The 13,538-nt window shown below is 47.2% G+C and overlaps 1 protein-coding gene across 1 annotated transcript in view; it reads left to right on the top strand.

Moving 5' to 3' along the window:
• The first annotated feature begins 947 nt into the window (after positions 1–947).
• SLCO3A1 (solute carrier organic anion transporter family member 3A1) overlaps positions 948–13,538 on the top strand; it is a 113,184-nt gene continuing 100,593 nt past the window's right edge. Inside the window, exon 1 of the mRNA XM_028706137.2 lies at positions 948–1,480. Within this exon, the coding sequence (XP_028561970.1) occupies positions 1,265–1,480 (216 nt within the window). The 5' untranslated portion in view covers positions 948–1,264. The remainder of the gene's footprint in view (positions 1,481–13,538) is intronic.

The following is a 13,538-nucleotide window of genomic DNA, read 5'->3' as shown; positions in this document are numbered from 1 at the left end:
CTGACTGGACTGTCAGAAGAGTCAGGGGAGAGAGGACCATGGAGTACAGGGTAGGCAGCAATGGTCACCTACTTGGATGGCTTCAGAAGCGGATTGGACAAGTTCATGGAGGAGAGGCCTACCAATGGCTACTAGCCGACATGACTTTGCTCTGCCTCCATGGTCAGAGTCAGCAATGCATCTGAATGCCAGTTGCTGGAAATCACTAAAGGGGAGAATGTTCTTGAGTTCGGGTCCTGCTTGCAGGTTTCCCACAGGCATCTGGTTGGCCACTGTGAGAACAGGATGCTGGACTAGATGGGCCTGATCTGGGTGGGCTCTTCTTAGGTTTGTATATCTGGAGCTGCATCCTCCCTCTGCCTAATGGCAGAGCTGGCCCTGCTCCACTCTCCTGGAAGACTCCAATGCTACTCAGGGGCCAAAGAGGAAACTCCTTCCCAGACTGGCAAAACCTTGCCACACAGGAAGCTGCCTAATACTGAGTCAGACACATTGTTCCATCTAGCTCAGTATCATCTACACTGACTGGCAGCAGCTCTCCCAGGTTTCAGGCAGGGGGTCTCTCCCAGCCCTGCCTGGAGATACTGGGGGTTAAAGCGGCGAGCTTCTGCATGCCAAGCAGATGTTTTACTATTGAGCTTGGGCCCTTGGCTAAGCTGCCTCATACCATGGCCCACCTAGTTCAGTGTTGCTTACACTGACTGGCAACAGCTCTCCAGCGTTTCAGACAGGGGTCTCTCTCAGCCCCTCCTGGAGATGCTGAGAGTTGAACCTGGGACCTTCTACATGCAAGGTAGATCCTCCTCCTCCAGAAACAGCGCAGAACCAGTATTTCCCGGGGGGTGGGGGGGGGGGGAGAAAATACAACGACGACCTGCCCCGCTTCCTCTTCGGGGCGCGCCATTCTCCCCTCTTGGCTCCAGCCCAGCAAAGGCGCAGGCGGGTTGGGCCAAGCAAGCAGCAGCAGCAGCAGCCGCGCTCTGGAGCCGGCGCTGGAGCGGCGGCCGAGAGAGGGAGCGAGAGGGAAGGAAGGAAAGCAGGAGGGAGGGAGCCGAGCAGAGCGGGCGGAGGAAGGAAGGAAGGAGGGAGCGGGCCGGCCATGGCAGCGGTGCGAGCAGCAGCGGCGGCGGCGGCAGGAGGAGCCCGCCGCAGGAGGCGAGGCGGGCGCGGGCAGCCGTCGTTGCGCGCCTGATTGGCCCCCGGAGCCGCCGCCGCCGCTGCTCCCGGGCGGCCGGTGGGGACGCGGAGAGGGCCAAGGAGGAGGATGCAGGGCAAGAAGCCCCGCGGCTCCTCGGGAGAAGGAGGAAGCGGCGGCGGCGGGAGCAACAGCAGCGGGGACGGCGGGGAGCTGCAAGGGGACGAGTCGCAGCGCGCCAAGAAGAGGAAAAAGAAGAGCTCCCCGTGCGTCTCCAACATCCAGATCTTCCTGGTCTCCGAGTGCGCGCTCATGTTGGCGCAGGGCACGGTGGGCGCCTACCTGGTGAGCCAGCGGGGCCGGGGAGCGGGGGGAGCCGGAGAGGGTGTGCGGAAAGTGCGATGGGGGAAAGTGGGTGCCACCCTCTTTTGGAGAGGAAGAGAGAGGAATCGGGCATGCGGGTGGCATCTTTAGCCCCTCTCCGCTGTAGCGTCAGCCAAGGCTGCGGATGGTATTGAGGGTCTGGGGGCGAAAGGGATAGGGACCCTCGCTCTATCTCTCTCATTCCGACTCCCCCCCACCCCCGCACCTCTCACTCCGGGTCCCGTGCCAGGTTCGGCAGGATGGAAGGTGATGCGAGGAGGGGCGTGTTTGGTGCAGGTGGCTTGATGGACAGCCAGCAGCCTCGGTTCCCTCCTGGTGCCCAGGCAAGCTGTCCGCGGCGGCTTCCTCCGGGCATCCTGAGCCTTGCCGTTGAGCTTCGATTGGGATGAGCGAGAGAGGGGGAAGCGTGGCCTCCCCTGCCCGCAGTTAATGGGGGATACACACACACACACACACACACACACACACACACACACAGCTGCATGGGAGCGTCTTCAGTAATTGGCCCTGGCCGCAGTAGTTGCTCCGAAGTAATCCAGTGTGGGGTAGAAAGAATCCCATATTTTCCTAGGTGGTATGCAGTAGAGATGCTGTGGCTGAGGGGTCCATAGGGGATATACATTCCTAATGCTAATAACTGTAATCATCAACTTGAATTAAGCAGAGGCCATTGTGGGTCAACCCCTCCGTGACCTGGTTAACTCTACCCGCTCTGGTCTGACACACAGAAGCTGAACCAACAGAGGCAGTGACATCTGTGTATCTAGCTGGCATGGTGACTGACAGCCAGGAAGCCCCTGGTTCAAATGTCGCCTTGGCTAGGAATGCACTCTACTGCTTTATGATGGCTGTGGCCTCCCCCTTGCCAATTCATAAAGGGGGCAGTTAGTATTCTAGCCCGCCTTACAAGGCTGGCATAAAGGTATCCCAGTTAAGGTACATCCGGACATTTAGCCACAGTTGGGTATGATTAAACCCTTCTCCCCCAACTACATGCATGCTGCGAAATGAGGCCTAAGAGCACAAAAACTGCATTTGCTTAAGCCACTTTACCCTTTTCTCCTCTCAAGTTGTACATTCTAAGTGTGGGTTACCAGCTGAACAGAAGGGGGGGGGGGAGATCCTTAACTGTGCCTTGTAATCTGCAGTGATCAGCAGCTTGAAGTGCTTCAAGACCATGGAAAGGAGCATATTCACACCAGAGTGCTGTTTAAAGGCACAAGGACTGGTCAAATAAAGACAATAAAAACTGGCAACCCTAATTGTAAGCTTTGTGGGGCAGGGGCTTGGCTTTTTCCTGACCATCCTGTTGACTGATATAATTTTAGCTGTGAATAATAATAATAATAATTTAATGTACAGCTATATACTGTAGGCTATCATGTGAATATAATTGTCTCCATCCTGCACCTTTTGCTGGCAACGGGGAAAGGTTATCAAGAGTTGCTAGCAGCAATGGCTATATGCTAAGGACCCTGCTGCATCAGGCCGGAAGCCTTTCTAGTCTAGCATCTTGTTCTCATAGCAGCCAACCAGATTCCCAGAAGGGCAGCCCAAAGAACAGCAGTGCTGTTTGTGATTCCCAACAACTGGCAATCAGAGGCACACTGCCTCCTACAGTAGAGGCAGAAAATGGGTCAGGGGTGAACCTTGCGAATATGCTGTCCTATGCAAGGCTAACATATGGTGCCCTCCCCACAGCCCTCAAGGTGCTAGTTTAAGCCCGGTAAACAAGTGCTAGATTTTGGGAAGGAGGTGTGAGGCTCTGGCAGAGTTCTAGAGCCCTCCCACCTCCTTCCTAAAGTCCGCTAAGCGCTTGCCCAGCTTTGGGAAGGAGTGAGGAGAACTCTAGGACCCTGCCAGAGCCCTCGTGCTTCCTTCTTGAAGCCAGGCAAGTCCTCACTGGGCTTTGAGAAGGCGTCCACCTTGGTTGAGCACTCAGTGCGAGCAAATCAGTGGCACTGTCCTAAAACCACCTCTGGACTGCTGCAGACCCTCAAATATTTCTCTGATGAAAATAGGGACATCCTATTTAATAACAACAACAACAACATTTGCACCCCAGCCACTCTGGGTGGCTTCCAACATATATAAAAACTTCCCTATGCAGGGCTGCTTTCAGATGTCTTCTAAAGGTTGTATAGTTACTTATCTCCTTGGCTCAGGGGGTCGCATAACTCCGCACCTTCCAACATTTCTCTGATGACAATATGGACATCCTAAGGAAAAGCAGGACATTCCTGGATCAACTCAGAAACCGGGACAGCTTCTGTAAATCTGGGACTATCCCTGGAAAATAGGGACACTGAGGGGGGGGGTCTGCTGCTGTTGCATTCAGGTCGTTCTTGGGGGCTTCCCATTGGGCCATTTGGTTGCCACTGTGAGAACAGGATGCTGGGCTAGAGGGGCCTTTGGCCTGACCCAGCTAGATTCTTCTTACGTTCTTTTCTGATGAGCCAGTGCAGTTCTATTTAGGGCCTGCGTTCAGCCATGAGCTTCTCACCTGAGTCCTTGCCCTGAAGGTGAAAGGGAAACAGGGAAAGGCAAAAGAGGAGAAAGGTTTCTGCAGTCACCTGGCTTGCAAATCTCCAGTGCAGACCACCTTGCAAGCAGGGGGTGGCTATTAGCAAGCTTGGTTTTCTCGTTAAGTGACTCAGCATTTGCTCTGGGGTTGCCGGCTGTCTTTCCCTTTGTATGATGGAGTGAGAACAAACACACTTTTTGGGTGGCGGGGGGATGGGGTGGGAGATAAAAGGTTGCGTTTGGAATCTGAGAGCGCAAGGCAAATGGGTTTGATCGGGGGACCAGCTGTCCTGCCCTGAGATCAGATGTCAGATGTACCTGAGCCAAGGAAAGCAAATCGGAAGAGGGAAGAATGGGATACCGTCTCTCTGTTCCTCCTCTCGCTCTGTTTCACCTTGCTGGATCTGAGTGACAGCATGTCATTCACAAGCACGGGGTGCGTCTCATGTCTGGGTTGTCCTGTGTTTGATACAGGCAAAGGCCACGAGACTGCACATTTGCCGTTGGCTGATTCTGCCCAATGGGTTTTGTGTGTGTGGGTGTCATTAGGGAGAGGCAGCAAATTCCCTCGGTCGGCTCTTGTGAACAGATGGAAACCGAGCAGTGGAAAGAGTTTGATGTGTGTGCTGTGAAATGCAGGCCTGCGCTGGGTGTTTCAGTGTGGCCTTGCATGGAGGCAATATTTCATCCGGAGGTGCCGATAGCTGCAGAGGAATGAAATCGAGGTGCAAGCGCATTGAGAGAAGTGCGCCATTGTGAGCTGGCTTGACCATTCTGCTCAAAATGCTGTGGGTTGTAAAATTGCCGGTAAATAGTAAATGGTTCTGGTCCAACTGAGGAACTGTGCTTTGAGCCTTCCCACTCTGCAGTTCTTTCGCTCCTTTAATTGGACTTTTTACGCACCCCCTAATTCAGATTGCTATTTTGGCAGCTGCTGTTGAAATCCAAGTTGTTCCATTGCTTTAGAATAGTGTGAGTGGGCTTGCTGTTTCCTTGTTATAAAGTGTGTGTATGTGCACACACACGCACGAGAGAGGGAGAGAGAGAGAGAGAGAGAGAGACTGTTCTCTAATTGAAATTGAGAATATCAATAGCAGGAGTTGTACCTCTTCTTTGATCTTGCCGTCAATGCCGTCGATTGAACCTATGAGTCCCTGACCCACCCCCAGTCCAGAGCTTCAGAGAAGCTGTGTTGTCGCTTAACACTCAGCTGTGACCACATTTACCTTGAGTGATTGGAATGCTCTGTGAGCATTCTGTGATATCACAGCAGCATAGACAAGCAACAGCAAAGCCTCAGAGCCTGAGCCTCAGAGCTTGCTTGGAAGGCCTACTTGGACACGGCATGATATAATCCTTCATTTAAAGCATTTGTATTCCGTCATGCCCCACGTTGGCTGAAAGATTCCTGCATTGCAGGGGGTTGGACTCGATGACCCTCGTGAGCCTTTCCAGCTCTACAATTCTAGGATCCACGCCCAAGGCAGTTTGTTCCAAAAGCATTAAAATCTACCCACCCTCCTTGCCTAGGGCAGTATGTGGACGCTGGTTGTCAAATTACCACTTATGCAGAGTCTATTTTACTCTGGATGGGCTGTGCAGGAAAGTAAAATAGGCAGATGGGATGTCTGGTTTTGCACCTTGCTTTTCAAATATCTGTAGATGCCTCCCACTGCTTCACTTTGATTTTGCTGGGGGAGAGCTGGAGCTCAGGGCCAAAGCATTGGCTTTGCCTGCAGAAGGTCAAATACTTCTGCACACAGAAGGCCACAAGCTTCTCTCCAGCATCATTTATTTAAGGACCATAATACAGTCCCAGGTTCAATTCTCTGCATCTCTAGATTGGGCTAGGAATGTCCCCTGCCTGAAACCACTGCTGCCAGTCAGTGTAGGCAGGACTGATTGTGGTTTGACTCAGTATATGACTGTTTCCTGTGCTCTTGTCTCTCATTTCAGTGATCCCATTTCAGGTAGCAGGACAGGAGACGACCCCCCCGCCCCGCCCCACCTTAAGCCTGCACACTGCAACACAGTGTGGATGCCCTGGAGAGCAATCTGCCCCACATCTGCTCTGCCTTCCCCCCAGAACATTGAGCAAAGCAAGACAGGCAATGTTCCTCCGGTGCTTTGCTAGTTTCCCTACCCATGAATGCAGCAGCCAATGAAAGTTGTAGGAGGGTGGAGAAATGCACAGAAAAATGACATTGTGCCTTTTGTTTTATTCACTGTTGCAGGGGAGGGAGGAGGTGAAGTTTGGAGCTGCTGGCTTTGCTGGGGCTCAGCTATGTTCTGGCACTCTGGCTAAAGGATCTTGGAGAAGTGCTATCAGCCACAGTAGGGACTGCTGGGTTCACCTTTTACAAGGCACCTTCAGGTGCTTAGATGTACCCCTGGCATGCAAAGTGTGGCACAGAATGGATTCAGGATTGGAGGATGATATGGGGTGGCAGTCAGTGCCAGTCCTCCTCAGAGTAGATCCACTGACGTTAATGGGCATTATTAAGTCTACCTTCTGACATTGAGGATTTTCGCATTTGTTTTTTTACTGCTTATAATGCTGACTCTTCCTTGCTGCGTTATGAAGTGGTGACTTCTTGATTGACAACTCCTGGATTGATCTGACAGCCAATCCCTCTTCCCAGGGAACTCTGGGGAATTGTAGCTCCGTGGGAAGAACAGAGGTCTCCTAACAGTTCTCAACGCCCTTAACAAACTACAGAATTCTTTAGTGGGAGCCATGATAGTAGCTTTCCTATCTAAATGCGCTGAAGTTAATGATGTGATTAATTACGTTGGTGGATAGTGGTGACAAATAATGTAGGTCTTAGCAGAACTCAGACTGTGGCAGAACGGAAACAGTGCTGATTGCAATGAAAGCCCCAGCTGAACTAACATTTTAAAGCAGTGTCATACCACTTTAACGGTCATGGCTTGTCCCAAAGAATCCTGGGAACTGTAGTTTGTTTAGGTTGCTGAGAATTTTTAAAGGAGATCGTTATTCTCTTCCCAGAGCTACAACTCCTAGAATAGTTTAACAATCAATCCCACTTCCCAGGGAGCCCTGGGAACTGTAGCCCTGTGAGGGGAATTGGGGTCTCCTAAGAACTCTCAGCATCCTAAACAAACTACAGTTCCCAGGATTCTTTGGGGGAGACCGATTGGGAAATTTGGTAGGATACAGCTTTACATGGATAGTGCAGATGAGTGGGCCTAAGACAGGCATAGGCAAACTTGGCCCTCCAGATGTTTTGGGACTACAACTCCCATCATCCCTAGCTAACAGGACTAGTGGTCAGGGATGATGGGAGTTGTAGTCCCAAAACATCTGGAGGGCCAAGTTTGCCTATGCCTAGTTTAAAGCATCCTTTTTCCAGCTGTTTTTGTAAACCCCTTGAAAACTGTGAGGGGGGCTTGTCAGACCTTAACATTCCTCCCCTCCCCCCAGCTGTGTCAAAACCACCACCATATTGTGAAAGCCACAAACCCAGAATTAGGCCACTGACAAAAGCAGCTAAAACTGGAAGGTTTCTAGAGAAAAATGAGTAGGCTGAACCAGCGCCATATTGTCATTATTACAACTGATTTATTAATCTCCTTCTAAACTGCTGTTTCAGTGTGATTTGCACGTAAGATAATTAAAAGCAGATAAAACCACAAAAGCCACAAGTAGAAGACTAAAATCCTAAAAGTGGACCTTCATGGAAAAGACCCATTTATCTGCTGGGAAAGGAAAGCCTTTCAGAACAAAAATGTCTTCAACCGTTTCGAGAAAGTGCAGTAGTGGGCACCTGTCAAATCTCAACATGACTGCTATTCCACAGAACGGAGTCAGTCACACTAAAAGCCCTGCTCTTCTGTGTTAATGTGGAGAGGGCTTCCGAGATCTTTCGAATTTGCAGGAGAAACTCTCCCATAGACGGTGGCAGGCAGTGGATAAGGGATAAGGCGGTTTCTCAAGTTACCTGGTCCTGAGGTGTATGGGTACTTAATATGTTAGTACCAATACCAACAGTATTATGAAAATTGTTGGTCCCAGACCAAACAACTTCAATAGCCATTATCAGAAGAAGGGAAAAGATTCCAGTGAGGCCCAAGTACACATATTTTCCGTTGTTCTACAGCTTTTCTTTAGATCACCTGAATGGAGCTCATAGGCCACCAGTGGTCAATAGACCACACTTCTGTACCTCGGGTTAAGAACTTTGCTTCAGGATGAGAACAGAAATCGTGCAGCGGCAGTGCTAAAGTGGTGCTTCAGGTTAAGAACAGTTTCAGATTAAGAACAGACCTCCAGAATGAATTAAGTTCTTAACCCAAGGTACCACTGTAAATTTATTTTACCAATCCTGAAACATGTTGCTTGGTCATGTGCATCCACAGGAATTTTTCATATGTGTATGTGCATGCACATGCAAAGTAGATACTCCAAACAAACAAACAAATAAACAAACAAACTTAACTGAAAGCTGGGAACGGACAGGCTTCTTGCAAAACAAATGAGGAGAATAGTGCCTGAAATATTGTGCCTCATATCTGAAGTTCCACAAACACTAGAAACATAACTATCTCTCTTTTTTTTATTGAAAGCTGGGAATCTGGGCATTAAGGTTCATCTGGGGCACGGGGAGTGGCTGCCTTGCTGACCGTGTGGGCAGCCATGTGGTTGGTTGGTCAGACCAGTGAATGGGCCCAAACCGTATCCACAGCTGGGTGTGGACACCAGGGATGTGGTCCAGTCCAGGTGATGGTGAGTCCAAGGAGTGACCGTTCTCAGAGTTCTCTGGGAAGAAGGTAGCTCTGCAAGGGAAATAGGGGGACCAGCTAAGTAGAATCATGATGATGATGATGATGCTCATCTGTGACAGAAGGGGGGGATCTGTCAAGGATTCTTAAACTGTGATTCCTCCATTGCAGCAGGTTGGACCAGATGATCCATAGAGGGCCTTCCATCTCTACAATTCTCTCAGCACCCTTAAACTATAGTTTCCTGATTTTGGGCAAGATGGTGGTGGCAGCCATGACTGTTAAATTGGTATCACAGTGCTTAAAATGTATTCTGCAGATGCCACCTCTATGAGATCTTACCTGACGCAGACCGAAGGGTAGCTAATTATGAAACGGGACGACGTAAGGCATAGGTGATGTAATTTCCAGGGATTATTCTAAATGGGTTTACAAAAAGCATAGTGAAAAATGTAATCCCACTTACTGGGAAAAGAAAGCCATTATAAAATACACTGCACTGAATGCATGGTATTTGATACCTACCAGGTTAAAAATAATTTATAATCTTCAGCATGATATATGTGAGGAACCCAGGAACGGACGTAATGAATACATTCTAGAACTGCACCCAACTAAGGCCTTTTTGACAAGAGATTATAAATATAAGTGGCATGGTTGGGTGTAATGTAGTTTTAAATCCAAAGCAAATGCTCCTTTGTTGTTTCCAAAGAATTGTTAACAAGGGGGAATTAGAGCTTGCTATGGCATTATTAATAGCTGTGGGTAATTTGAAAATCTCCCAATGGGCCAAATGCAATGCAACGGTGTATCAAAAATCCAAAATAAAGGTGTAAAATAAAGGCTGGCAATAAATATATTGAGAGGAGCAGTTACTTTATAAACTTCTGGAACCCAAAAAGTTTCATGTTAGTATTCAACCATAGGTTTTGTTTCCTTTAGAACCATACATTTAAGTCAATTTAAGATGATTTGAAGGGTCTTTTCTTTTCTTTTCTTTGCCAAAGGCTGATATTAGCTGCTGATTTACAGATGTTCCCTTTGTTATTTAGAATAATATTTAATAATGTGGAAATGTAGGGAAATATTGAATCATTGCCATCCATGTATCTAATGGGGATATTTTCCTTCTTTGAAACAACTTCAGTAAACAGGTGCTATGTGCTTTAATCGGGTTTTTGGCTTATTGTTGATTACAATTATTTTTGAATGTTTTAAATCATTTTTTATTGTTTTTACTGATAATGTCATTGTTTTTCTCCCCCTTTGTAAGCTGCTTAGGGTTTGTTTGTTTACAATCAAGCAGCATATAAATTTTATGAAATAAAATAAATAAATATAAGGAGTGGATTTAACCCCAAATACCCCTGTCATGGTGCATATTAGAGCACTGACGTGGTGTTCAACTAAGTTTTACTGAGAGCAGCAAAACCTACTGGAACAATAAGAAACCAAGAATAAATGAATTTCATTAAGGAATGGGGAAAATTTGTGGAACATCTGAAAAAAAAATGTATACATTTAAGTTCATTAACAGGATTAATGTAACAGGAATAGCAAGTAGTTGGTTCGCTAGAAGCAGCTTAGTCATGCTGGCCACATGACCCGGCTCCCTCGGCCAATAAAGCGAGATGAGTGCCGCAATCCCAGAGTCAGCCATGACTGGACCTAATGGTCAGGGGTCCCTTTACCTTTAAGGGTAATGCTAAAGAAAAATCAGGGAGTAACTACTAAATGGAATAATGTAGGAAATGCAGTATTAAAAATTAACATTATAAGGAAACCGCAAAAGGGGTGGAGGGAAGTCAAACCATATATGTTTATCAGGAAGCTATTGGATTTGTATGTCTGTAAAAATATATATCCAAAATTGAATATATATATATATATATATATGCAGGTTTTGGTGTCCTCGGGTGTCTTCCCGTGTAAAAGTTGGGGTGTCTAGGCGACGTTTCGACGAGGTCTCACTCGTCATCTTCAGGCTGGTGCTTTCGGCTTCTTGTTACTGGAACAGGGCAGGATCTCAGTGTTTGAGTTCCTATAAATACTGTTGAGGAGGTGTGGTGTATAGCCTCCAATGTTCTGGGCAGAGAGGAAGTTCCCAGGCTAGTGTGCCTTTTCTTCTTTTGTTCCTTAATTGCTTGAGGGATATCTTGAGTGATTTCTTGAGTGATATCCTGAGTACCACTTAGGTGGGTCATTAGGTGTGGATTTAAACCAATGCTTTAGACAAGTCAGAACACAAACCCAAACTTTGGCTCAGATATGTTGACGACACCTTTGTAATTTGGCCACACGGGAAGGAAAAACTGGACAGCTTCCTCACACATCTCAACAGCCTACACCCCAAAATACAATTCACTATGGAAATAGAAGCCAACAACCAACTTCCCTTCCTTGACGTCCTAATCTACAAAAAACCTGATGGCTCCCTAGGACACACTATCTACCGGAAAAAAACACACACCAACCGCTACTTACATGCACAATCACACCACCACCCTGCACAAATAAACTCCGTAGCCAAGACTCTCATCTCCAGAACCAAACGCCTGGCTGACAAAGACCACTTGACAACTGAGTTACAAAATCTCTCAAATGTGTTAATTGCCAATGGATACCAGCAAAACAGGGTTACGAAGCTAATCCAAAAAGAAACACCCCCCAAAAACCAAGACACAGAAGAAAACAATGGCATGGCCCTCCTTCCTTATATCAAGGGCACTACAGATAAAATTAGCAAAATCCTCCATAAACACAATATCAAAACAGCCTTTTGCGCCAACCAAAAGATAGCCAATATCCTCAGAAACCCCAAGGATAAAATCCAGTTGGAAAAAGCCAAGCCAGAGCACAACTAAGTGCAGTACAGCCATCTTCTCAGAAAAACTCTGCACAAAGTTCAAGAGGTCAAGACACAAAGGCTTTAGCAACTAATCCACACCTAATGACCCACCTAAGTGGTACTCAGGATATCACTCAAGAAATCACTCAAGATATCCCTCAAGCAATTAAGGAACAAAAGAAGAAAAGGCACACTAGCCTGGGAACTTCCTCTCTGCCCAGAACATTGGAGGCTATACACCACACCTCCTCAACAGTATTTATAGGAACTCAAACACTGAGATCCTGCCCTGTTCCAGTAACAAGAAGCCGAAAGCACCAGCCTAGACATCCGCCTAGACACCCCAACTTTTACACGGGAAGACACCCGAGGACACCAAAACCTGCATTCCTGTACCCGTGAAAATCTACGAAAGCATATATATATATATATATATATATATATATATATATATATGAGCAGACATACTGAACTTAATGGCGTAAACATAGTCAGGTTCATTCATTTCAGTGGATCTACTCTAAGCTCTAAGTAAAATTTAGCTTACACCCCCTTTAGCATCACCCTTGGTTTTTAACTGTTGGGTCCTCAGGACCCACTGCCAGAATGAGGCCTGATTCAAGAGCATCACCAGCACCATGCAAATATATGGCAAAAAAATAAGTAAAATGTGCCCCCAAAAGCTTGTGAAAGGCATATCCCAGGTGTGAAAATGTAGATAGTGCTACTATGAAATTAAGAGACCTATGCTAGCCATTCCCATTGATTTCAATTTCAGTTATTCACCTGAGTAAAGCACGGGTCAATGAATGGCTTTCAGGGCATGTCCATTCCTGGATGTAACCAAAAATAGCTAGACGGCAAAGAGCATGGGAAGCATCTGAGAGACGGCTGTAGGAGTAGTTTGGTAACAGAGGAGGGAGAGGCGGGAAGTGGCTGCAAAGGTTTCCTGGATGAAGCCATTATCATTATCACAGACCCTCCAAGTGTTCCTGTTTTCCAAGGACAGCCACAGATTTACTGAAGCTGTCCCTGTTTCTGATTTGATCCTGGAATGTCCTGCTTTTCCTTAGAGTGTCCCTAATTTCATTGGCGAAACGTTGGTGGGTATGGAGTTATGCAACCCCTGAGTCAAGGAGATAAGTAACTATACAACTTTTAGAAGACATCCGAAGGCAGCCCTGTACAGTGGTACCTCAGGTTACGTACTTAATTCATTCTGGAGGTCCGTTCTTAACCTGAAACTGTTCTTAATCTGAAGCACCACTTTAGCTAATGGGGCCTCCCGCTGCCGCCGCACGATTTCTGTTCTCATCCTGAAACAAAGTTCTTAACCCGAGGTACTATTTCTGGGTTAGCGGAGTCTGTAACCTGAAGCGTATGTAACATGAAGCGTATGTAACCCAAGGTACCACTGTATAGGGAAGGTTTTTTAAAAATGTTTTATATGCTGCCCAGAGTGGCTGGGGCAACCCAGTCAGGTGGGTTGGGTATAAATAATAAAATCATTGTTGTTGTCATTGTTGCTGAATAGGATGTCCCTATTTTCATCGGAGAAATGTTGGAGGGTAAATTCAATTATGAATCACTTCTCATGATGCATATCAAACTGATTTACAATATAATGACACATATACGTGTGTGTGTGTGTGTGTGTGTGTGTGTGTGTGTGTAGAATTAGAAAAACAACAGCTATAAATGTTGAAAAGCTTCAAACAACAACACATACATAAAACACATCAACTGGGATAAATATTTTAGGAGGCTTGTTGAAAGGGGAATATGTTTAGCAGGTACCGGAAAGCCTGCAAAGAAGGCGCCTGTCTGATATGCAGTGGGAGGGAGTTCCAAAGGGCAAGTGCCGCCACACTAAATGCAGCTCGCCAAAGGGATGTCCTTTCTTTA

Source organism: Podarcis muralis, chromosome 14, assembly GCF_964188315.1.
Source record: "Podarcis muralis chromosome 14, rPodMur119.hap1.1, whole genome shotgun sequence".
Lineage (NCBI taxonomy): Eukaryota > Metazoa > Chordata > Lepidosauria > Squamata > Lacertidae > Podarcis > Podarcis muralis.
Note: the sequence above shows the minus strand (reverse complement) of the source record. Positions and strands in the feature narration are given on the sequence as shown.